This window comes from Python bivittatus, unplaced genomic scaffold (assembly GCF_059951505.1).
Source record: "Python bivittatus isolate LINGU-HERP-01145 unplaced genomic scaffold, Pbiv_v1 ctg000580_np1212, whole genome shotgun sequence".
Taxonomy (NCBI): Eukaryota; Metazoa; Chordata; class Lepidosauria; order Squamata; family Pythonidae; genus Python; species Python bivittatus.
Genome location: NW_028277087.1, coordinates 9,655,025 through 9,682,112, shown reverse-complemented (window position 1 = coordinate 9,682,112; position 27,088 = coordinate 9,655,025). Strand labels below are relative to the sequence as shown.

The window sequence follows — 27,088 nt, the reverse complement described above, 5'->3', positions numbered from 1 at the left end:
GTTCCAGCCAGCTGTGAACTGGGACACACAACTCCACCCAAAGCAAATACAGAGGACAGACTGTTCCAGGACTGAGGAAATAACTCCAGTCAACAAAGCTGTCCGTGCAGGAAATATTCCTTTGTGCAGTGCAGAACTGATCTGCAGAACTTCCCTCAAAAGATGTGACGAAGCTATTAGCTGGGAGCAGCCAAGTGCAACTATTGGGGGCATGGATAGGGGTGCCCTGTGACCCAGACTGACCCTTTTCTCCTCAGTTCTGCCTGACTTTTGGCACGGTACATTGTATGGGAAAGATCAGGAATTGGAAGGGAAGCCCAAAATGACAACGGGAACACCTGGCAATGAGGGGCTGAGAGGATGCTCCTGGAGGATCCCAGAGGGAGGAAGAAAGCTTGCTGAGACCAAGCAATCAAAAATGGGCCCAGGCCTGAAAGAACACGGGGTAAGAAAGGAGAGCCAGAGAAGGGTGTGTTGGTGTGTTCTCTGTATTCAAAAGTGGGTGAATTTGCCTACTAGGCTAATCAACATATTGTGCTAATTAGGCTGCCAGATTTAGAGGTCTGGATTATGACCAACCTAGCCATGAGGCATCCTTGGCCTTGAATGACATTTGATTTCATTTCTGCTGAATTCTATTGAATTTCAAATTAAATGAATGCAATCTTGTCAATATGATCATCCCTCTGTGCCTTCAGTAAACATTACAATTTGTGGGCAATGTTCGTAGGGACTTTGGATGCCTCGTCCAAAGCTTTGGGGACATGCATGAGTGCATAGCCCTGGGTCTTAACTGAGATCATTGTGGAAAGAGAAACGGAGGGCCATTAGCCACAAGGACTCTATGCAGCCTCCGTGTATAGTAGCAAACTATTAATAAAAAAACAGTTCCTTGGGGACAGATCTCTGTCCTCCTTTTCTGAGAGCACTGAAATAGTAGGTCTTTGTGGACCGTGGAGTTGGTCTGACCTAGCAAATCTTCGGTTTGACCCAGCAGGATCATCTTTAGAGACCCTTATTAATCAGCTGATTTTCTACCAAACAGCAACTAGAACCAAAGGGAAGAAGGCTTTCTTCTGCTGTTTCTTGCCCCAGGGGACTCACCTGAGAAGTGAAAAAATAGAGTTCATTTTCTATGTTCTCGTAGATGTAATCTTCCTCGCAGGAGAAACTGCGCATGCCACCCCCAAATTCAGCCTTCACGGGTTTCCGTAAGCCAATCTCGTCCGCCCCCCGGAGCAAACTGTCAAGAGATGGGCAAATAGAGGAATCTGAGAGAATGAGGTACACCCTGGGGTTTCTCATCTCTCCAGCTTCTGTTTTGTAGAGAGTAAGGAAGATGATCTTGATGGAAGTCTGCAAGAACTGTTAGCTAGGGGAGGGACAAATTCATGCCAGTAAAGTTTTTTATTGACCAAAAGATGGATGGAAAACACTTCAATTCAGCAATGGGGAAAGGCCCTAAGAAAATCCACTTAGAACTAGAACGCAGAACCTGTGGCCCTTCACGCCGTTAAACTACAGCTCCCAGCATTCCTTTCTCTTCGCTATGTTGGCTGGAGTTTCTGGAAGTTTAAAAGGAGGATCACAAGTTCTGCTCTGTCCTGTTTTGGGTTTTGCATTCTATATTTGCTGGAATAATGTGGCTTATCTCATGTATTGATTTTGATGTAAACACATCAGCCATTTGCAAGCTGGTGTCCTTCCATACAACCAGAAGACACCAGAATGAGAAAGATTCATCTACAACATTAAATACAGTAGGATCCACATACTGCATTCTATAACTCAGCAGGGAGTTTTAGCATTTGATTTTCACTTTGGTTAAGGAGAAACTGGACTCAGTGGGTGACCTCTAAGAGACTACCAGAATGTCACAGATTATATTACCTATGTTGCATTCTGCACTCTCTCTCCCACATTAAAAGCCCCAGGAAGGAATATATTTTCAGCCTTTCCTGTAAGTCTCACATTTTGCAGGCTTATGCTCTTGGCTTCAACTCCAAGCCCCCCAATTTAAAAGGTGATAGGATAGAAGCTGTCTGCCTGAGACCCTTGAGAGTTGTTGATGTTTGAGAAGATAACCCTGGCTCAAATGGACCAGTAGTGACTCTGCATACGCCCACACCATGTGGTACTGGAAAATATATCCATTTTCATAGTTTTGCTCCATCTCCAAGTCTTTAGACCCATGTTTGTCACAGGTTTAAACTTTAACTTTAAGATACGTGGACTTAAGATATGCTGGCTGGGGAATTCTGGGAGCTGAAGTCCACATATCTTAAAAGTTGCCAAGGTTGACAAACACTGCTTTATATTATCTCTATATTGCCTCCTCCAACAGTAGTTAAATTACCAGGCTCTCTGAGTCTCTACTGCCCATCCATCCCTGCTGCCAATCCCCAACAGGACTTACCTCTCATAAGTTGCTGTGACAAAGAACGCATAGACCCGGGTGTGCTTGTGGTGCCGAATCTGGATGATGAGCTCTGGGATCCCCAAACGGATGTGGTTCAGCAACCACAGCAATGTGTGGTCATCAGTTGTATCTGGCAGGATGAGATACAAATGCATGCAAAGACTAATTGAGCTTGCACCCTTCCTCCAGTTAGGAGGTAGTGGCATTCATTCATTCATTCATTCATTCATTCGTTCATTCGTTCATTCATTCATTCGTTCATTCGTTCATTCGTTCATTCATTCATTCGTTCGTTCGTTCGTTCGTTCATTCATTCATTCATTCTGTAGCAAAAAACACCCACATTCATGGTGCCAATACCTTTAGGCAGAGGTGGCAACCTGTGACCTACAACTCCCAGGATCCCTGATCATTGGCTATGTTGGCTGGGACTTCTGGGGAATACAGGTCAGCTATAATTAGGAGGCACTAGTTAAGGGAAGTCTACCCTATGTAAATTTAATGTTCAATATGACTTTGGGTAAGATTAACACTCCCAAGAGCAGAAAATAAATGGGAGACATGTGGCGATCACAAGCCTTGGCATACAATCATCATTTATAAAAACAGTCTTACCCAGGATTGGCCCTGCCAAGCAGCAAAACAGAACAATTTGCAATGCCACTTAGGGCTGGAGGAAGGACTCTGCAAAATATGGAGGGCTTTGTATTTATTAGCCATTGGTTGTATTTGGTGGCCACTATGATTTGCTGATGATGTTTCAGTGCCAGATCCAATTAAATACACTGCTACTGTGCCAATAATGTTCAAATAATTGAATAGAGGAACTCAGAATGAGCACCTCAAGGTAAAGATCAGAGAGAATGAATCTCTGTGAGATGTTACAGCTTCACCTGCAGCCCAAACCTATTAGGAAATGCAAGAGCCTGCCAAGGGCGTTTGCCTCTGCGAATAATCTCCACTGGATTCCATAATCGGTGTCCACGTAAACAAGACACCACATTTCACCCATTTAGCTCTTAATGCTTTTAGGCATGGTACCTCCATGTCACCAACCTAATCGGTGGCCATCCATTCATGAGGCAGCACTGTCACAAAGTCTCAAATACTAGAATGAATTAAAAAGTGCTCAGCATGGTGTACATGCGGAACAACTTACAAAACAATGCAGAAAATCTTATTCCCAGTTGACATCAAACGATATCTCCTACAGGTAGCAACTTCCAAGGGTTTGTGCATCAAAATCAGCAAGATGGCAGTGTCACAATGTGATGCTCAGCCCAATTTTGACACATTCACACAACTCTGCAGATGCTGCTGTCTACAGGGGTTCTCTTATATAGATTTTTCTGGGGTTCCAATTAGCCCAAGAACAAAGTGGCAATCAGTGGAATTCTTTCAACAACGGCATTTTAGGATAGCAGCTAGCCACATTGCTTGCTCTTGTTCCTTGCATTCCCTGCAGTTTTCAAATCGTGCATAAAGCAAGTCCCACATCAAAACTGACACAGCTCTTGAATCAGCCAAATGACTCTATCTCTGTCCAGGAATAACTTTAGCATACGTAGCACCCAAAAGTGTGGTGCAGCGTTCAACGTCAGGATCCCCTCTTTTTCAGCTGGCTGGACCTAAGTTCAAGCCTGCCAGACTCTCAACACAGCATGGCCAGGCAGAATCTTTATTGTTCACTAGAACTGAACACCCTGAACAGTTGATTGTTTTCTGACAGTTATGGTTTTGCTACCACATTCTAACCTTCAGCCTTTACCATCTCACCTTTTCCTCTCTCTTTTTCCACAGTTTAGTGGGTGCCCTGCTCTATGCTTCCCATCTCTGTGCAAGGTCACAGTGAATTATTTACACCAGTGTTTCTCAACCTTGGCCACTTTGAGCTATGTGGACTTCAACTCCCAGAATTCTCCAGCCAGCATGCTGTCTGGCTGCAGTAAATATCCAGGAGCAAACCCAACTTCATCATGACATTCATTGGTGGACTTGGGGTCAGTCATTGTCCCTCAACAAAACCAGCCTCACAGGATTGTCGCTGTGAGTAAGAATTGGAGAGAATGCTAGGTTTGCTTTCTTGAGTTCCTGGAGGAATGCCAGAATATAAATCTAATAAGCTTTGTAGGCCTCTAGTGACAATGGTTTCAGGATCATCCCCAAAGTACGCAGTCATGCTGAGGGAGTGCAGCCCAGTTAATGAAGTACTTATTTTCCCAGGACAGTGAACTGCCAATCTTACTTTCCATGAATCATTCTATTTACTGGCTCCCATTGCTGCAGTTTAAAACCTGCACAACCTCTTCTGATGCTCTGATGTAGTACTGTAGAGAAAAAGATCTGGCATATTGCTTCTCATTCCAATTCTCCTGCAAAACTTTGTGTCTTTCTGTCTCGAAGTTTCTAACCGTCATTTGTCTGTGACAGTATCTATGTCCCATTAATTAACTGATAGACCACATAGGATCTTGTTATGAACATAGTCAAGATGGATGCAAGCTTATTTTGGAGAAGGGCAGCTATTAATCTTAATATTAATACAAAGAAGATTAATGTCATTAATTAGCATAAAAATAGTTCAGGGTGAGTATGTGCTTTTAAATAGACCGCAGTTAGCGCTATCAATCATAGGTTATTGTAAAGATATTCCATTTTTCCCTGCTTAACGGATTTTCTGTGTTATGAGGAAAAAGCTGGAAAAAAAACAAGAGGAAAACAGAGGAAAGTTACAGGAGAAGGCAGTGGCATCTGGGCTTCATAAATGAAGCAAGATGATTGTGCAATACAATCCTTGAATACAGGCACTCTGGATAGATTCAGACCACATGCTAAACCAGGATAATGAAACAAGAATGGCTATGCTCACATAACATATTTTGCCCAAATAAACCATACTATGGATCAACATAATGCCTTGGTTCAAATCAAATGTTAAGACAATGAATTGGGGTCCTGCAGCACAATAAATCACAAATCACCAAAGCCCATTTTAGCCTGGTGTAGTGTGTCATGCGAACTCAGCCGCTGCGTTTTCTATCTATCACACTGTTTGAACACATTTTATCGTGAACAACTTGCACGATCTAGTTATAGAGAGTATAGAATTTCCCATTACATTCGGAACAGGGACACTCACATCTCTTCTTTCACAAAAACAAATCCATCAACACTACAACTAGTCTAGTCCTGGAACTCATACCAGCTTTACACATTTGTGTCACACTTAACTCAAAACTATGCGTACCAGCTTTTTGTTACAATTCTTCTGTTCGCGTCAAAACACGTACCTTGTTAACTTGAAAATATAGGAATATTGTATACGCTTCTAAATGGAACCCTGCACAACATTTACATGAATGTAGTATGTTTTTAGAGATCTGTGTTAAACCATAGTGTGGAGTGCTTGGATTTGGTGTTTAGTGTGACAGGGGGCTGTTAGTCTCTGCTAGAAGTTTTCTAGCACCCGCCCTTTGGAACATCATCTCCCCCCCCCACACACAAGGTGAGGTTGGCCCCAACCCCTGTCACCTTCTGGAAATCCCTTAAAATGCGGCTTTTTCAGCAAGCCGGGGGATCCCCTGCTAAGAGGAGCCCATGAGTTGGCTGCGTCATGTATAATATTTTGACATGTTCCCTTTCGTCACCTTGTTTTTTATTTATATTTGTTTTAAATGGATTTTGTATAATGTTTTAATTGTTGGTTTTATTGTACGCCGCCCAGAGTCACTTTGTGTGAGATGGGAAGCCATATAAATTTGATAGACAAACAAATAAATAAATAAATGGGGAATTCTCAATTAATAAATAAATTGGAAATCCTCTATGAATGAATGAATGAATGAATGAATGAATGAATGAATGAATGAATGAATGAATGAGAAATCCTCTCTAGGTCCAGATGGGGACAACCCATTACCATGGATAATAGCAAAGCATGCTGGGAGTTGCAGTTCAGCTACATTGGAAGAACTTCCATTTCCTCACCATTGCTCTGGGTAATTACAGTGGTACCTCGGGTTACGAACGCCTCTACTAATGAACCGGATCCGCGGCCATTTTCCCTGCTGCCACGCGGTCGCGGCTTCCTGTGGGCGAGGTCGCGGTAGCAAGGAGACGTTCGGTGAGGCTTGTGGTGTGTTTTGCGGTGTTTTGCGAAGGTTTTTGGTGTGCGTGTTAGCATGGCTCCAAAGAAAATGCAGAGCAGGCTTGGCGGGAGTCAGGCTCTGAAGAGAAAATTGCCTCGGGTTGCGACCAAATTCGGAGGGCGGAACGGATTAACCGGATTTACATTGAACCCTATGGGAAACTTTACCTCGACGTGAGACCAACTCGAGTTGCAACCAGAGTCACGGAACGGATTAAGTTCATATCCCGAGGTACCACTGTAGTTGCACTACTGAACTACTTGGACCAAGAATTTATCCTGATGTTCAGCCCAAATCTTGCAACTAAGATGCACAAGATCTATCCACACAACAAACATCACATACAGCCTCATGCCTGCTTGATGCTTTCCCTACACAGGGTTGGGGTTCTTTAACTCACAGTAAAGAAACAATATTATATCAATCAGTGTTTCTAGAAGGAAATGCTAATTACCCCATTATTCTTATATCATGGACAGTATCATGTTCCTCAATCGCACATTTGTTAGACGGCATCTCTTTTGGCTTGGGGCTATATTCTTTATTCTGCCGATTGAAAAACCAAGGGTCATCAATATTTTAGTTAAGGACACATTAGCAAAACACCGTCTTCCAGTAGGTTATTGCTCTGACTCAAATATGCATCTGCACCAAAACGTGGTGCAAAACAGCTGGATGCCCTAACGTTCATACATATGCATTGCTGTGGCTGTATCATACTGAGAAGATGCATCAATTTGCCCATTAGCAAATTAACTGCTAGAGGACCTGAAAGCAGTCCAGTTGGCACCTTGAAGACATCAGTCAAAGCTTGCAAAGTGGACAATAAAGCACACCCCTGAAAAAACAATCGAAGAGGAGCATTGATCTATCAATTATGAGAACTTTGGGCCTGCTCTGGACTCACGTTGTGTTTATTATTCTGACAGAACATCCTTAAATGTCATCACAGATCATCCTTTGCAGCAATGGCCGCAGATCTGCACAACCCAATTAGTCATTCGTTTTTAGCTTATTTTTGATGGCAATAGCCTTGGGGTGATGCAACCTCCTTTCTCCCAAATGGCATCTGTCTGTCAGTGCCTCCTCACTGGCAGCAGTTCAAAAGGGAATCTGAAAGCTGAAGCACATAAGTGTTCCTTCCCCCGCCTTTCCTGCACCTCCGTACTACATTACGGTTTGGCTTCTGTCCTGGGTCGGTATCTCCTTTCAAGCGCACATTCAGCTTTCTTCCTTCTGCTAGCAGAAGGAAGCAAAAAACAACTTCTGACACCCTGGCTAGGCTCACACATCATGCTAAGTCATGGTCTCGTTTAACCATGCTCCCTTGAATTAATCATAAGTGTCCAGTTCACACTTATCAGTAATCCATAAACCAGTATCTGAACCATACTGATTTAGTTCTATACGTCACCTAAACTGAGAGCCAGTTTGGGGTAGTAGCTAAGGTGCTGACCTAGGAACCAGAAAACTGTGAGTTCTGGTCCTCCCTTAGGCATAAAATCTGGCTGGGTGGCTTTGGGCCAGCCCTTGGCTCTCAGTCCAACCCACCTTACAGGGTTGTTGTTGTAGGAATACAGGAGGCAGGAGTATTATGTATGTTTGCAGCCTTGAGTTATCTATCTATCTATCTATGAAAAGGCAGGATAAAAATATAACCATAATCAAATCATCCAAAAATAAAGAACTCGTATTGTGGCTTAGTGGGATAGGCAATCTCACAGCACGTATTGCCATTTGTTGGTTTTAGCTTAATGTGACATATGATCCAAGCCACAATAATTTGGTTTAGAAAATCCTGACTTAGCTTTACATATGAAAGCCCCCCCAGAAGTGACCTGGCACCTTTTCAATTGGTCATTTTTTTTTCTTGGCTTTGCAGCAGACAATTCCTGAACTTGCAGATACCGTTCCCAACGGGAGCTGTTCTGCTAAACTTGGTGAACAGCTGATCTTCAATGACTTTTAAGTGCTGCTTAAAGTATGTTTGTTGCAATTGTTTTATGGGGTGTTTTTATGGCTGTTGTCAACCATCTGGTTCAGCATCCTTAGATTAAAAAAAAAATAGCCTTCTTATAGAAAGTGACCTAGTTAAAAAGTGGCTCCAGTTTACAGAGCTGAGATAGCTGTGGTTAGGCTGGGGGTTTTTTCCCAGTTGTCTCCTCTGAACTGAAAAACTCAGTTTGGGATGGGGAAAAGATAAACTGGGTGTTTGAAAAATACAGTTTTTAGATAGGATGGGGCAATTAATTAAACTGCAATTGACAAAAGCTAATAATTAAGTTGGGCTGCAATCCTATAGCTGCTTAACTTCAACATATACCCCACTGAACTCCAAGTGGCTTACTTTTGAGTAGAGGTATGTTGGACCTGTGGCAGCAGTGGGAACTACTTACATATGTTGAACTGTAACATATAACTGTAACTGAGCGCTGAAGAATTGATGCCTTTGAACTGTGGTGCTGGAGAAGACTCTTGAGAGTCCCCTGGACTGCTAGGAGGTCAAACCAGTCAATCTTAAAGGAAATCAACCCTGACTGCTCATTGGAAGGATTGATAATGAAGCTCAAGCTCAGATACTTTGGTCACCTAATGCAAAGAGAGGACTCTTTGGCGAAGACCCTGATGCTGGGAAAGATTGAAGGCAAAAGGAGAAGAGGACAGCAGAGGATGAGATGGTTAGATAGCATCACTGAAGCAATGAGCATGAAACTGAGCAAACTCAGGGAGGCAGTGAAGGACAGGAAGGCCTGGCGCAATATGGTTCATGGGGTCACGAAGAGTCGGACACAACTTAACGACTGAACAACAACAACAACTCCCATCGCTTTCTAGCCATGCTGGCCAAAGGCAATGGAAATTGTAACCCGACACATCTAGAGGTACTAGTATAAGGACGGTTGCTACACTTGTATTTGGAAATATGTGGAAAAATAATTATTGGGGGAAAAACAAGAAAAAGTAAAGATATAGGAAAATGTATAAACTCTATTCTGGTGTTAACCAAAACATTCCTGGGCTTAGCTTATGTTCTTTATTTGATCTCTGTCTTCCTAACTGAAATCACTGTGATTAGCAGATCTTAAATTCTACTGCAAGAATTCCCAACTTTTATGTGGATCATTGGACTGTAACAGAAATACATGCCAGGGCCTAGTAACGTGATGCCTTCAGGCACCATGACACATGGGACCTTCTCCCTATATAGCTTGAAAATTAATTTAATAATAATAATAATTTTAAAGATAGCTGAAAGCATGTGTGATCACCAAATCTCCAAAAATGTTGATGTTCCAACCTGGCATCTTGCAACATTTTCCACAAGAACGCAACATCTTGTGAAATTTGGCAATTTCCTGAGATTGGGTTTATTTGGGACACTGGAGGCAAGGGCAATCCACACTACCTTTGCAGATTCTCAGGTTGGGAAACATTGTTCTAGCGACAGAATAATCTCACCAGGTTGAAGTCTGCCATCTACGTCATTCTTCACAAGAAGGGGGGGAAACTATATGGCGGCTGTCACCAAGAGTTAAGCTCAATCCAAGGATAGATATTTTTTTTTATTTTTGCTGAATCATTTCGTTTTGATGTCTCACTTGTCCACCTTATTACTTTTATTCAAAACAAAAGTTGACAATGAGAGTCTGGTTGGATACACTGAATAAAATTCCCCTAGAATAACATTTTGGGCTGATGTATTTGATATCTACTCTCACGTAGGAGTTTGTGACCTCACAACAAACAGGGATTGTCACAGCAAGGTGCTCTGGATTCTAGCCAAGATTACTGCTCCCCATTTAAATGGGGCAGCTGCAATTTTGTCAGTTGTCAGCTGATAGACCCCTGGATAAATCATTTACCCGGGAGTAGGATTAGATTCAACCAGCCATGTTGCACAAACAGTGGCCACTGATTGGTTCACTAAGCCATGAATTTTTAAAGTACTGTATGGTTTAATCAATGACTTAAAGTTGGATGGGTCCATCCAACCTGTTAAGCCCATACAAAGCAGTTTGGTGCATTTATTTATTAGATTTATATGGTTGCCCATCTGAAAAACATGACTCTGGGTGGCTAACCGTGTTAAAAAACATACAAAAAAACATAAAACCCCTAGCAGCCAGGGGAAAAAAGTATAAAAGCAATGTGTCAACACAGCCCTAAACTTGATCATCTGAATCCGACCCTAATTTGGTCACTGTGAATCCTGGCCACAGAATTCTGAGAATAGAAGGCTCAACATCTGGAGGGCGCCACGTCTAGGAAGATTATCTTCAGCTACCTCAGCAATCAGAACTAGATTGACTCCAGAGCGTTAAACTGCAGAAGTTCTTGGCCAGGGGAGGGGGTGGCTGGCAGAGAGAGAAAATTAAAATCACAGTTCTAATTACGCTTGGAAAGAATCAACAGAAACCACCTCTTTGACCCCACACACCTGCCAGAGTCATCAGCACATCACAGTTTTCTGTGGGGACCGTTTTCATCCACGATTTATTGGACATGATGTAACGCCCAGCCTGCAGTAGACGTTTCCCAAACAGCTTGTCTGTGAAGAGAGAAGTACAGATGGTGAATAATTGAGTGCATTTGGAACCTGCATCTTTACTGAGCTGAGATGCATTGAAATGAGACTTGGATGTCCTCTCCTTTCCATCCTGTGACAGACCCGCCCCTCAATCAATCAATATTTTATTACGGTCACAGACCAGAATACCCACTTCTCTTTTTCTTTGAATCTCAGGATGGTGTCAAAGTCTTGTGTCTTTGACACAGCATCCCACCTTATGAGAGACTCAGCAGCACATCTGCCCCTCATTCCCGAGCTGCAAAGGGGGAGGTGGGTCATCATGGGGCTGCTGTGAAGAGCAACAGAGCAGAGCAAATGGCAATTTGGCAAGCTTGTACCAGTGGGGCGTCTTGGGGACCCTTGGGAAGCTGACCCCCAAATTGTCTACATTGCGCCCTTTCTTTGACATGCACGTACATAAGCCGATTACCAAATGTTGGGGAGAAGGAAACAGGAAAAACAGTTGATGTCCTCCTTAAGAGATTGGAATGGGATGTTGGACTAGGTGCACCAACCTAATCTGATCCAGCAGGGCTTACAGTATATTAGTGCTACTAATAGTTAGAGTAGAGTAGAGCTAATAGCTAGAGTAGCTATATCAGTAGCTACTCTACCTTGAAAAGCCATCAGAGCTTTCATGTTCGGTGACAGTCCCTCTGAACACCAGATGTCATGGAAAATAACAGGGAAAGATTTTCCTCAATCAGGCACCCTCCAGTTAGGTTAGACTACGATTATTTCCAGCTAGTGCAAGAATGTTCGCCCTGGCTGAGTATGATGGGAGCTGTAGTCCAGAAAATCCAAAGGCACGTGGCTGGAGAAGGCAGCTTCTCTGTGATACCACCTAGCCTTCCTTGGAAACAGATCCTGAACAAGCCAGAACCTATGCTCTTAGTATGACAGGAAACCCATCAACATGAAACAGTACATTAAATTCTGAATGAACAATGCAAATCTATTAATATATTGCTCAGACAAACTTATGCAAGCACTTTAGTAAAAATACATTCCTATTCATCATGCTGATTATCGTTTTAATGCATGCTGAGAAGAAGGACTGAGGACCAACCCTGACCCCATGGAAACCTGAGTATTAGGGCTTGTTTTGAGAGGAGAAGCTGGACTCCTGTGGGAAATCTCACTTTCTCACTTTGCTGGAAAGATTCTATAAACACTTTGGTTACGTAGGAGCAGAAACATTTCAGTGCAGGAGTAAGGCTAAGGAAGAACCTCACTGAGGAAGTAGGGGTAAAGCTTGGTGGAAAACAATTTAGATTAAATAGTCTGTCTTTCCACTTTAACATCCCCAAACTGTGCCCTGGTTAAGTTTGGCTCCTTCTCCACTGCCAATCCTCTCCTCTGCAGAAGTATTGTGCCTATGCTTTCCTCAGCCACACCTATGCCCAGGCAAAAATTCAACAGGTGAAGTATTTACCATACCAGTCCACCTCAAGCTAGGCTTTATTTACAGTTTCAGCCCTAGAAAACTATCAGTCAGAAGTCCAACGCTCTGCCGCAAATTGAGCTTGCTCCAAAAAAGGAACAAAGCTGTTTTTTAAAAAAATACATCCAAAAGCCAGCATAATAACCCATAATACGTACCAATGCTTTACTTGTTCAGTGCCTGCTTCTTGCCCCACCACCAGAATAAAGGGGGCAGCGCTAGCCAATTCTTGCTAAATGTCATGGCGGGCCTATAAACCAGCATCTCTTCATGCAAGCTCCCATCTCTTCAAGGGACTCGGGTTTTCTTTCTCTCCCTCTGGTTCATCTTGATGTGCAGATCACCCCCTCCCCCAGCTTGCACAAAAGGGCCCCTTTTACCCCGTTGCAAGACAGCACCAGCCAGATGCCACCAGCAGCAGCAACCTTCTTACCTACACCTACCATTGGGAAATCTCCACTGCAAAGATGGAGAAATGGAGAGGGGGAGGGAATGGGAATTTTGAATAGACATTTCTATGGCAACCACCTCTGATGATGGATTTCCCAGTAGTTTGGGCTGTTCTCAGCATATACCGAGTCCATTGATCTACAGTCCCTGCTGTCCACTAACAAGCTATAAAACATCCAAAATTGGCAGTGGGCGCTCAAACCAGAATTTGGGATCACATCAGAGATACTGTGCTGGAAGCAAAGCCTTCCCCAGTGAGATGTGAGGAAACTTCACTTCCCAGAATCTGCAGCATGGTGGGTCAGGGGGAAAAACCCTTGGCAGGATCCACAGCTGGGGAGAACAGAAAGGCCACCATTGTGGCATCCTTGTCTGGGCTGCACAAAGTGAGGGTTGGAGACAACAGAGGCCAGTTCCTTTCTAGTAAAGTCCTTGCATGTATGAATGCCATGCGTATTTCTTAAGCACATGGGCTTGACATGTACATTTCAGCAGAGAAACATACTGTAGGGCTGGCTCTTTTAACCACTGAAACAGGCACCACTTAGCAGCATAGGAAGATAAGCCCTAATGGTCTATAGCAGTGTTGTCCAAATTTGCCCACTTTAAGATGAGTGGACTTCAACTCCCAGAATTCCCCAGCCAGCCATGCTGGCTGGGGAATTCTGGGAGTTGAAGTCCACTCATCTTAAAGTGGGCAAGTTTGGACAACACTGGTCTATAGCTTTGTAGAAATTTTTAGAATGGTTGAAAAATTGAGCAAACAGGTTGGCTACAGCGGTGAAAAAGTTACCCCTACTAAATTGCTAGGGTCTTTTTATTTTGTTATTTTGTTATTTTACTTTATACCCCACCTCTCCTTCAAAGAGCTGCACATTGGGTACCTAGTTCTCTTTTGGTCACACAACAGCCCTGTGAGGTAGGTTAGACTGAGTGACAGCAATGGAACCAATGCTTTTCTTTTGTTTGCTTGGGTAATATAACTTAAAAATTAATTAGATTATCTGTTGGATGGGTGTATATTATCATACTTATAAATTTGGTTTTGTTCATTGTTTCCTGCATATTTTTTTAAAGGCAATATAAATAAAAATAAAAAAGCAATGGAACCAAAGATTCCCAGGTGAGTTAATCCTGGCTTGGTCATAGCCCTGGTTATAGCCCAGAGCTCCTGTTACATTACTTCCCTAATCTCTCACCCTCTAGATGTGTGGAATTAGGTACGTTGCTGGCACTGGATAAGGTTGATGCAAAATATTTGGAGAAATTGCACAATTCTGTCTCTTTCTACATTTTTAGCTCTTTCTTGGGATTGTACTGATTGCTATTGCTTTGTTGGTATGCTTCACTATTATCACTGGAACATCCTGGATTTTCCAGTAACATCACAGCATCCCTGGAAGGTGGTGAGGACGCGCTGCAGCCCCCAATTTTCCCAATGTCATCCACCTCTGGCTTATTGTGACGGGGAGCCCAGCCAGAAAGTTGGCCTAGGGAGGGAAGAATTAGGCACGCCACCGGATCTCTTTGGAGAAGAGTTGGCTATAAAAGCAATTAATTACTCCTTTAATCATCATCTTTAGGAATGTTTATGCCAAAATTGTCTGGTTACTCGAGGGCAGAATTCCATCCAGGAACACTTGTAGGTCTGAACTCTAGGACAGCCTTCCCCAGCCAAGGGCTTTCCAGATATGCTGGGACATCAACTCCTAGGATATCAGCTAGTATTCTGGAGCTAGTCGTTCCATACATCGAAAGGGCACCCAACCTGGAAAGGCTGGGTTGTTGCTGCTAAATGTAGCAATGAGGACTGGAAGCTTGTGTGGTAAAAATCCAGCTAGACTGGAACAGGCAGAAGCTGAAAGTGGGCGTGAATGGCAGAATCTGGCTCAAAGCCAATGGGATACAGAGATCAGCAGATCTGGAAGCAAACATGTCAAAACAAGCAGGATGTGTTTCCTTCAGTAAGTTGTTAGCTTAGAGAAAGAGTCCAAGGGTTCTCCGGAGTGTGAAACATACCCCACCATTCTGGAATAGTTTTATCTGGTCCTTTTTCTGAGAAATAAAAGTTTCGCTGCTGGGCTAAAACTGGGGAAAGAGAAGCCACCCTTTCATTTTCTGGTGCCTTCGAGTCAATCTGGCAACTTCACGGACAGGTCCATGTGGTTTTCTTGGCAACTTTGCAAAGTGGTTTGCCGTTATCTTCTTCTGGGACACATGGGGTCGAAAGAGAGCGACTGGCTCAAAATCATCCAGGTGACTCTGTGCCCAGCAGAGGACCAGAACTTGCAGCTCCCTACCCAGTCCACCGCCTTAACCGCTATACCAGGCTGGCTCTCAGGCTAGATCAGCTGCCTCAGGGTTTCCATAAGGGCTACGCTGAAAAGCCACAGCAAAGCCATAATTAAAACAAAAAAATGAGACAGCCTACCCGGCCACCTCCTGTGTATTCATCAGTATTTCAAATGCAGAGATATACTGCCTCTGCCCATGGAAGCTTTGAAATAATCATGGCTTATAGCTATTATCAGAACTGGTCCCTCAAATCAAAGGACAAAGATCCATCTAACTCAGTTATCCCCAACCATGTGCTCTCTGGCTATGTTGGATTACAACTCTCTGAATGCCTAGTCAGCATGAATTTGGAATTATGGGAGTTGTAGTCCCAATTCGTCTGGAACCCACAGACTACGGAAGGGTAAAATGGACCAGCCAGCTACTATGGGGAGCATTGTTGAGCATTATTTGTTTCCAAGATAGCAAGAACAAAGCATTGGGCAACATTTTCCCCATCCCCACATTGTTTGCCCAGCTTCCAGCATTGGTATTCAGAGGTATACTATGCCTAAATATGGAGGTTCTGTTTAGTGACCTTGATATAATTGATATTAACCCTTTGTATGAATATAAGAGCAGCCCGCATGGATTAGATGAAAAGGCTTTCTAGGCCAGGAAAATGTTCAGGACCAGAAAGACTGAAAGCTAGACGATGAATGTGAATTTATCTAGTTATGTACAGTAACCATCATCACTTCTTATGGCTCCTTTTAAAAGTTACACTTCTTAGGGAAGTCTAGGCTGCCTCTCTCTTCAGTCTGTGACTTGCAACAAGCTTCTCTAAAAAATTCTTCTTTGTTTCACGAGCTTTGGTTTAGAAACCATTATGCTGAAGCAACTTAAAATGCTAAGGGACACGTCACCTTGTGTGTGCCCCTTCTGAGATTCCAGCATTCATATTTGGTTACTGGCAATTTGGGCTCCATTTCAAACAAGGGCAAAATTCCTCTCTGATCTGGGTGAGACCCAGTGGAATGAAATTGGGAAATGCCAGAGATAAAGCTAGCCACAGTGATGCTCATACAGTAACAGCAAATAAATGAAACTCCCTGTCCAAAGGCAGTCTATTCCCAGTTAACAGATTCGTGCAGGAAAATAACACAGGGAGGGTGGGTGAATTTCATTTCTTGCTGATGGGCTTCTTGGAGGCATCTGGCTAGTCATTTTGGAAACAGGATGCAAGACATCCTGTTTACAGATCTAGTAGATGTTCCTTGTATGTTGGGTACATTTCAACTTGGCAGATTTCTTGGAATCTTTTGAGCCAATTTCCCCCAATCTGGTATCCTTCAGAAGTGCTGGAAAACAATTCCCACCCCCCAGTACCCCCCCCCCAATAATTGGAATTATTGCCCAATATATCTAGAGGGCATCAACTTTAAAGTTGTAAGGATGAATCCTCTATTTCATTCTGGAATACCAACTGCTGACGGGAGAGGGAAACATCTGTTTAGGTGTTATCAAAAGCAGGATCTCAGACTTTGGTCTGATCCATTTAGCTAAGGCATTTATCTACAGCTAGCCCTCAGGATATCTAACCCAAATGGAACCTCCCTGTGCAGAGGCAGCCTATCATAATGCTACAAGATAAGGGGCTAAAAACCAGGGGGAGCTGGCAACGTCAAGCTATCAATATTTGCAGCATAAAATACCTAACCCTATTTCTCTCTTCCTAATTCTCAGGGTACCACTCTCTTTCCCCATACTAACAGTTTGTACAAGTTTTTCTACTGGGCTACACTAAGATGTTACACAACACCATTTAATCAGATTCAGGACTGCAGACTCCACTTGTTGGGAAAATTCTGGAAAAAGGATGAAATGGTACAAGATTTAAAAATTCTCCCCCCCCCCCAGCCAACCCAATGGGAATTGGGATTTTGACAAAGGAGTCCTGTCTTTGCTGATTGTAGGCGCTGACTCCAGGCAATGAAAGAAACAGGCTGGGCATTGTGGGTGCCCAAGACCTCCTTGGCACAGCTGTAGTGTGGGCCGAGGTTGGCACTACAGTGAGAATATATGCACATGCGCGCACACACACACACAGCAGGCTTTGGTGGAAGGGTTAAGTTATAACCCAGAAGTGAATGAACTCGCTACAGCATAGCTGGGTTCACATAACATGCTTAATCTGAGTCCTGAGGTAACTCGTTTTGGGGATTATTACAATATATCGAATCAAAACGGAACCAAAAGGCCAGGATTCTCACAAAACACTAAGCCACTAAAATGTTACACAAGGTTAAAATCAACCAAGCTCAGCATAGTTTGTCAGTACAGCTGCTATGCTTTATTTGACCAGTTAAGCATTTTCATACCTTTAAGTAGCTAGAATCTAGGTAACAAAAGCATTCTCCTATTTTCACCAATAGATTTAGTTTGTGAATTAATTAATTTACATATTAATAAGCCATATTTCTGGGCCAAATCAACCCAAAGGATTGGAGGATTTACTTAATCTGCAAGAGTGCACATCCTTGTAGGCAGCAATTGCAAAACTTATCTTTCCTGTTCAAGCAACCATCCACAGGCGCAAAATCTCTGCCCAAGAGATCATACTTCTCCTCCTTTTTACCTAGTCTGATTCTACACTGTTTTATTCAGAAAAGATAGTTTTGCAGTTCCTTCACTAACTCACAGAACTAAATACATACTGTGACCTTTGGGGGGGGGAGTGAAAACCCACTAGAAAAAATGAGGTGGGTAAGAGAGAGCTAGTAATACGATCCTAATGAGGCTCTGTCCTCAGAAATAGCTGTTTAGCCTTGCTGGTATTTCCTTCATCTGATGAGACAGGGATAAAACACTTTCTTCTCTCCAAAATCCAGATGTATCTATGCCTGGGCAATTTAATGTAACTCAGCCACATTTAAACTCTGGACACATATTACTGTACACTAAACCATAACAGGATTGTGGGGGTTTGGTTTTTCAGATATGAGATAAAATTCAGTTTGTCAACCATAGCTTAGGGCTTAATATGTTGTAAGAACCCATCCATTGTGGCTTATGCCACAAATAATGGTTGAAACTACCCGTGGTTTAGCACCATGTCTTTAATAATTTAATGTATTGTGTGAAACCAGCCTAGTGTGCTTTATTCAACAAACCGGGGCTAAAAACCATGGTTTAACTATTTTTGAATCCAACCAATGTGTTCAGCTTTATTACACGGATTTCGGTTCAGTACTGGCTGCAGTTTGTTGGAACTGAAGCCCAACACCATAAGCCATACTAGTTGGGAATTAAGGGAAGAGGCAGCAGATTGGGAAAAGCTGCATTCAAATGGTGGGAACTGGATATTAGTGAAGATGGTAGAGCAAAACACATGCCAAGTGACCCATACAGCACAGTGATCCACCTCTTGTCACTGTCTCTTGCAAGGACTCCCAACGCATGTGGGCAGTAGATGATCTGGTCTCACCTCTCAAACAGATCATTCCCACCCCAAACTCTTTCCCACAGATTTCCCCCAAATTCTTCCCAGATTTTCCATTGCTAACCTTGAGGATACTAAGGAAAGGTTAGGCCTACCACAGAAATAATTTTTATTATTTGTTAGATTTATATCCTGCTTTTCCTCCAGGAAGAACTGTTATCCAAAGACCACCTCTGGGGTGGAAGCAAGTGTGTGGGTGGGGAGGGGGTGAGGGTGGGGGTGGAAGCTGTATCTAAATCACATTGGGGCAAAACTCACCAAGGACACGAGCACTGTTGCAGCCCCAGTGACCGCTGTATGTGCAGGACCAGCAATGAGCCTTTTGTGGAAACATTTTAAAATATCTAACAGTGTATGAACTCTAGATTTTCTAATATTACCCACCCCCCCGATACACACACACAGACACACACAACTCTTGGAGCCTCTTTCGATCCAAATAATCAGTTCCGAAGGACACGGGCCAAGGAGGGGAGAGGGGGGGGGGGGGAGACAAAGAGCCTCATCCTGCACAGAGATTTCCAACAGGTACAGAGAGGCGGGGAGAGGCCTCCTTTCCTATCCCGTCCCGTCCCCCCCCCCCCCCTGCAATGGCTGGGTTTCCTCTCTCAGCACCACCTCAAGAAATATTTCAGATTCTTCCCACCAGCGTTCCGGAGCCGGCGCCCTCCGGACGCGCTCCACTACAAGTCCCATCACCCGCAGCCCACGCTTCTGAGGGTCGAAGTCCTGCGCGCCTGGAAAGCGCCGGTCTGGGAAAAGCTGCCGCGCGACCTTTAAGGTCCCCTCGCCGCGGCCACGCCGAAACCAGCCTCGCCGAAGCCGGCGTCATCCAAAGGCACGGCGCGGATGGCCTCCGCCGCAGTGGACCTGCAGGGCCGGTCTTCTCGGCCTCCGCCGGCAGAACGGAGATTTTGAAGGGGCGGAAGGCGCCGCTCCCACCTGCACCCCGAGACCGGCCGACCTCCGGAGGAGACGCGAGGTCAGGTCCAGGCGCGCGTGCAAGTCCACGAGGCGCCTGGCTCTGCGCGCTGGCGTCGTGTCCAGCCCCCTCCCTACGAAGCCTTCGAGGACGCCCCCCAATCGGTGGGTTGCTTGGGTCGGGGGGAGTCACGCCCGGTTGCGAGACAATAGGCTGGCGGCGGCGGCGGCGGCGGCGGCGGCGCGACTGCAGCCCCTTCTACGCGCGCATAGACGCTCCTTCCCAGCCGGCGCCCCCCAGCCGGCATTTCCATCGGGCGGGCGCCGAATGGAAGGGACGCAGCCGCCCTCCAGTCTTCCCCAACTTCGACAAAGTCCGCGCTCGGCAACATCTACGGCCGCCCGCTCCGATTGCGGAAAACCCGCCGGTGCGGTCCCTGTTTGTCCACGGTCCCACGCGCGCCGCCATCGCCATCGCACGGCCCGGGACAGGAGCCCCGGCAGCGCCTACTCACCCAGGACCCCGGTGGAAGGTGGCGCGGCCGCCTCCCCATCCATCGCGCCCCCGCCTCGCTTGTTCTCCTGGGCGCTCGCCGCCGGTCCTGCCGCCCCAGTCTCCGGCATCGCGGCTCCTGAGCTCAAGGTTGAGGGCTGCACCACGAAAGCAGCATCGCAGTGCGGCGTCGGGATGCGGGCGGCTCATCCGAGCCAAGAAAGCAGCCGGGGCTGGTCTCACAGCCGCCAGGACGGGAGGGTGGCGAGCGCGGGACAGGAGCTGAGCTGGGGCGGCAGCCGGCGCGCCATCAGGGCTGGGCTGGAGCGGCGGACAGCTGGGAGGGGGCTTCCCTGCTCGGCCCAGGTGAGCAGCACCTGCCCGGGTGGCCCTTCCCAACGCATCCAGCGCCCCAAAGCGCCTCGGAGCGAGCCAGCGCGCAGGAGGAGGGACAAAGGAGGGGGAAGCGAAGAGACGGCGAAGAGCTTTTAATAATCTGGTTGGCCTGCGTCTCCCGAGCGCCATCTGCCAGCAGCGTGCCCGGGGTTGAACTGCGATCCTCTGGCAGAACTGAAATACTTTCCTGATTCTCCACAGCACACGGATAGTGCCTCAGATCACGTCTCCTCATTTTGTTTTTTAGCTTTACGTTGAATTTGTCCCCTCCCGCTCCACAAACTTCCTCCCCGAGGAACATAACTAGTGATGGATATTACTGGGTTTCAGCAGAGGTGAACTAAAAGAACAGTTAAATGAATACATAAAAATAAAAAGCAGCCTTTAAGAACAGGAGGTTAAATCAGGACAAAGCCCAGAACCCAGAATCAAAATGGAAACAGTAAACCCATGATTGAGAACAACGCAATGACAAATGGAGAGAAAGAGTTTTCGTCATCTGTTCCCATATCTGGGGAACTCAGAGATTGGCTGCCTTTGAACATGGATGTTCTACTTCCTAATAATAGCTGAGGATAGATCTTTCTTCTGCTACAATACTGAACCTTTCATAGTTAAACCCCCTGCATTTGTGTCTGTTGCATCTTGTGAGAATGAACCCCACAAACGACAGCTTAGGAAGCTTGCAAGAGGGGGGCAATCTGGAGGTTTCTCTGTTCTTTAAAAAAAAAAGATGCTCAACATACTTCAGGGGCTCTACTAGAGTTTTTATGGGTTTCCTATCTCTGCAGTGGGTTGTTGGTTCTCAGTAAAGGATTAAAAAAAAGTGGCTGGATCCACAGAAAAGCACAATGGGGAAAGCATACAGCTTCTTGGCCCCAATTCTGAATTAAAATTGGATTGTTAGATTGATATCCCATTCTTTTAGGGAATTCTTTAATCTGCACCCCACCTATTAGCCCACTTCCCTTAAATCCTTACATTTCATCTCCTTCTCCAGCCTTGTTTTCCTGCCTTGTCTTGACTTCAAATTATTTCATACCCTAAAGGTCAAGCTGTTATTTCTAGAGTCCTTCCAGAAGAGGTGTAACTAGAGATAAACATTCCTTCTGCCGGTTTTTTTTTAAACAGACTTATAAGTACCTTACAGTAAAAGTGAAGGAAGTGAAGAGAGGTCCCCACAGGGGTGTCCCACTTTGAAGCAACTGACTTTTTGCTGGATAGGAAACCACAAAACACCACTTCATGGCAATGAATGGAGCAATGTTCATCTGGTGTAGATATAATTTCAAAAGCCACAGAAACAAGGCACTGTATGTCACAGAAGGCACCAAGGCCCAGCTGATTTGACTGACATCAAAAAAAGCTAAGCAGGAGTGAACCTAGCTAGGAGTTGGATGGAAGACCACGAGGAAATCCCTAAACTGGGAAGTTGAAAAACCAGTAGCAAACTACTTCCATATTGCTGCCAAGAAAACTAAATGGCCATGACCGTGCAGTTAGCAGGAGCCAAGCTTGACTCAAAGGAGTATTTACCATAGTTTTCCTAATATAATATTGCATAAGATTTTGTGGGTTACAGTTCATAACAGCTTAGAGTATCACACTATGCTACTATATTATATTGTCATAAATGTCAAGGTAGCACAGGTAACTTTATTGTTTAACACACACGGGGGGAGGTAAAGGGGGAACCAAATGATGGCTGATCTGTTATGATGTCATAATGCAAATAATGTGATCTATATGTTTACATCAAGCTGTGATGCAAAGGCTAAATTGCATTCTTTGTGTAGTGACATCATGAAACGTATGTTGGCATTCTTACATTATCATGTCTTGTTACAAAAGCCAATGCTAACATAGCTAGCTTTTTGGAAATAATGTTTAAAAGCTTTTCACTTTAATGTATGGGGACGCGGTGGCGCAGCAGCTTAATGACGCTGAAAGTTGCCGGCCAGAAATGGTCGATGCTTCAGCGGTTCAAGTCCAGCCTTCACGTTAGCAGGGTGAGCTCCTGTTTCCTCCCCAGTTCCTGTCAACCCAACAGTTTGAAAACTCACGTAAGTAGATAAATGGGTACTCTCACTCCGGTGGGAGGAAAAATGCTGGCGGCGCCTTGCAAAAAAGGAGTCGGGAGCAGTTGCCGGTAAGCGCGAAAAACCGCGTGCGCCTGAAAAGGGCGCGAAAGCAACGGAAACCCCGCCTCCTGCGCTCGCTAGCTGGGCTCTGCTCTAGGAAGGAGGCTCTGGCAAACCACTTCCGAAACAATTGCCTTGAAAACTGCAAAAGGACTCGTCCAAGCAGTCACTGCAGAGTCGGTAACGACTGAGCGCAGATTAAAAAAAAAAAACAACTCTAATGTATGTGGGACTTCTTTAAAATAATAACACTTGAAGACCATCGGCATTGACAAAATCACCATCCGTCAATTGCAAAAGACAGCTTTACTTGGAACAGCTTATATCCTGCAACGATACCTTTAACATCATCATCAAACAACATCTGCCTATCCCAGGTCCTTGGGAAGGACTCGATTGGTAAATAAAAATGCCAAATCCAGTCTAAATATGTGGCTGACTGTGCAACCAACAACAACAATAACAATTATTATTATTAGGCTTATAACTGTCCCCATTTGCTAATCAAAGCTCCTTGAAAGTACTGTAACCAGATATAACTTTTTATTTAACTTCATCAACTACACACAGTGTGCTTTTCTTTCAGACAGAAAGAAGGTATCAGTACAAAGGAATTTAGTACAGTACAAACAATTACCAAACTGGTTGCATCATCATGATGCAAACCCCAGCCTTTCATACTTGTGTTCCAACCTTTGCTCTGTGACGTTTGGTTATTAGTTCCTCCTCCCCACATCATTGTTGTTGTTTAGTCGTTAAGTCGTGTCCGACTCTTCGTGACCCCATGAACCATATTGCGCCAGGCCTTCCTGTCCTTCACTGCCTCCCTGAGTTTGCTCAGTTTCATGCTCATTGCTTCAGTGATGCTATCTAACCATCTCATCCTCTGCCGTCCTCTTCTCCTTTTGCCTTCAATCTTTCCCAGCATCAGGGTCTTCTCCAAAGAGATCTCTCTTCGCATTAGGTGACCAAAATATCTGAGCTTGAGCTTCATTATCGATCCTTCCAATGAGCAATCAGGGTTGATTTCCTTTAAGATTGACTGGTTTGACCTCCTAGCAGTCCAGGGGACTCTCAAGAGTCTTCTCCAGCACCACAGTTCAAAGGCATCAATTCTTCGGCGCTCGGCCTTTTTTATGGTCCAGCTCTCACAGCCATACATTACTACTGGACATCATAAATGCCTGTATATCAGCAATTGCAATCTTTTAGGATTAGGAGGATACTAACAAGAGAGAGAGAGACAGTTTGGTGTAGTGGTTAAAAGGCATCAGGCTAGAAACTGGGAGACTGAATTCCAGTCCCACCTTAGGCACAAAGCCAGCTGGGTGATGCTGGGCCAGTCACTTTGTCTCAGCCCTAGGAAGGAGGCAATGGCAAAACCAGTTCTGAAAAATCTTGCCAAGAAAACTGCAGGGACTTGTCCAGGCAGTCTCTGAGAATTGAACACGACTGAACCGATGAAAACATAAAGAAGTTTCTAGCAAAATTTCAGCCAGACTTATTTTAGTCACAAAACCTCCTCCAAAAATACCAGTTTGGGAATTCTGAGTTCCATTATCGCTTATGCTCCGCATTCATTAGGTAGTTCTATAGGCAAACCACTTTATTCATTAAATATCTGTATGCAACTTATGCCTTTCACAGCTCAAGGCAGCTCACAAAAAATACAATTAAAAGAGCAAAAGAACATTTAAAACACTGTAGATTTCATAATGGTTCATTTAATTCATTTTAAACCATTAAAATTGCCCCAATCTTGCTGGCGGGGGAATTCTGGGAATTGAAGTCCACACATCTTAAAGTTTCCAAGTTTAAAAAAACACGGTTCTAGAATAATGGGGATAACCAGGCTAGTCCCCCTGGTAGAATCATTGTGAGCATTTTCTGAAGTCATGGTCACAGGCACTGGCCATATTTCGGCCTGGTTCAGGAAACGGTGATGTATGTTATTTGATTGTAGTTTCATATGGCCAATCATGGATTATTTGATAACCATGATTAAGCAAACCGTGAAATAGCACCACATGCAAGCCCTTTCCCTTCCAGGTGATAGAAAAGCTATCAAAATAGACGTTGAGGCAGAAGATCTATCTTCTTCTTTAGGAATGGCACAGTATTAATAAAATATAGGGTGCTGTATACAAATAATCAGTACCCTTCTTAGTCCTGGCTGGAGTTTCTACTTGATTTAAAAAGGAAAACCAACCAGATTGTTTGCACCTTACACTGGATTTACACTTTCCTAAATCAGACACTTTCCTATCTCAGTTCTGATGGCACAGCTTCATCTCAATTGCCTTGACTCTTTCTTCATTTCCAAACTTTACCTTGCTCCCAAAATAATTTGAAAAGTTAAGGAAGCCAGACACTTTTTTTTAAATTTCCTGTTATCGTGCAGTTTATCATGGAACATAAAACATCATGAGGCATAAAACCTGTCTCCTTTTCTGCAATAGGGAAGAACTGGCCCACCTTACCAGCTTTTTATTAGGTTAAAACAGTGTTTCTCAACCTTAGCAACTTTAAGATATGTGGACTTCAACTCCCAGAATTCCCCAGCCAGCCTGGCTGGGGAATTCTGGGAGTTGAAGTCCACATATCTTAAAGTTGCTAAGGTTGAGAAACCCTGGGTTAAAAGATTACATCTCCCTTGTATTACCCTTGTCATCTGATAATTACAAGCCACACAACATGGAAGTGGCTTGCCTTCATTCTTCTTCAGCTATTCTTTATTTCCTTGTCCAGCTTGTAGCCCTTGGATTCTGTGTGGTCTCCTATCCAAGTACTACACGTCTGATCCTGCTTAGTTTTTTCACCATCAGCCAAGGTTGGCTACATGCTGAGAATCTTTGTTACAGAGATGTTAGTTAAGTTTCCAAAATTTCTGCTCAACTTTACTTCAATCCTTTTCCTATCATGTGAACTCTCCGAATTTCACATAATCTCTCTCTCTCTCTCTCTCTCCTGTATATCTATCTATCTTCAAATGGTTTTAGCAAGTTTTAAAAAGGAGCGTTAGAGTAGAAAAGGGAGATTCCAGCTCAGATGTTCACAGCCGTAAAGTTCGCTTTGGGCCAGTCACTTTCTCTCAGGTCTAACCTACCTGAGATGGTTGTTGTGAAGATAAAATAGGGTGAGGTGGAGAGGCTGGAATGCAGTTTGAATTCCTTGGGAGAGCATAAATAAATACTGATAAAATGAATAAGCAAAACAAATACAGCCTGCATAGGAAAATAGTAACGGTACGGTAGTCAGTAAACCTTTCGTCCAGCTTACCAACTCCCAGAATTCCAAGTCAGCTAGCCTAAAGCAGGATGGGGGGGGGGGAGATGGGCGCCATACAAATTAAATAAATATAAATAAATAAATATGAAGTATGTGAATTGCATCAGAGATTAAATCAGGGTGGCATGCAACATAAATAAATAAATAAAATGCATGCATATTGCATCAGAGATTAAATCAGGGCCAACGGCCGTTTTAAGCCCCCCGAACACGAACTTCTTTATTATTAACTAACAATCATCCCCTAAATGATGATCTGCCTCATTTCCACTCTCCGGTTCGTGTGTGCATGAGAAAGGGAACGCTCAACTCACGCTGCTATTATATTTGCACTTGTCAGGTGGGAGGGAGGCTGCCTGCCCATGTATCCTTTTAACCAAGGGTTAACCACAAGCAGCCTTAGTGCCAAATCCGCGGAGGGCGCTCCGTGTCAACCCTCGGCATCCCGTCTCCCGCCCGGCCGCGTCCTAGGCCGCCCCTTCCGCGGCTCTACGCCTGGGGAAGGCGAAGATCCGAAGCGTCCTTCTCCTGCAGCGCCGAGCGGCGGCGGAGACCTCGGAGGATAAAATTCATGTTTCTTAGGCCCGGCTGTTTTGCGGAAGGGTGATTTATGTGCGTTCTCTTGCTGCGGGGGAGGCGGGTGCTGCCACGTGGTTCCCGGAGCCAAAAAGGCGCCGTAGTATTGTAGTAACAGATTTAAAACAAAGCAACGAGAAAGCTATACCGGCTTCTGCTCTTCTGTTTCAAGGGCTACCTACTTGCTGCCAGGGACCTCCAAAGAGCTTCCCACCACGCGGAGCAAGGCTGCTACGTCATCTCCCAGCTTGCGGATGCGTGCATGCCTCTTCCACCTGGGGACGCGGCGTCCAGAGGACTTAATCGCCTGCAATGCAATGCAAGACAAGACAAGCCTGCACCTGAGCATACGAAGAGCGCGTGTCAAACCCCCTTGTCCCCAGCAGCAGCCGCGTTTTGATCTCGCTTAAAAATCCTTCTTCTCGGCTTCCTTCCCCCTCTAATCGCTCCTTCGATCATCATCTCG

General features: G+C 44.6%; 1 protein-coding gene across 7 annotated transcripts in view; it reads right to left on the bottom strand.

Moving 5' to 3' along the window:
- Window positions 1-26,910, bottom strand: part of ANO8 (anoctamin 8) — a 66,355-nt gene extending 39,445 nt beyond the window's left edge. For 6 of the 7 annotated variants that reach the window (XR_015797642.1, XR_015797643.1, XM_088149546.1 and 3 more), the window contains exons 1-4: window positions 20,244-20,787; window positions 11,006-11,116; window positions 2,417-2,549; window positions 1,105-1,243 (exon numbers count right to left, since the gene is read on the bottom strand). Coding sequence is in view for 5 of the 7 variants with exons in the window: in XM_088149546.1 (XP_088005672.1) it covers window positions 1,105-1,243; window positions 2,417-2,549; window positions 11,006-11,116; window positions 20,244-20,352 (492 nt within the window). In the remaining 2 variants the exon portion in view is untranslated. Of the gene's footprint in view, window positions 1-1,104; window positions 1,244-2,416; window positions 2,550-11,005; window positions 11,117-20,243; window positions 20,788-26,804 lie in introns of those variants that run through there. The other variant, XM_025170890.2, reaches the window with a different exon arrangement.
- Between the last annotated feature and the right edge of the window lie 178 nt (window positions 26,911-27,088).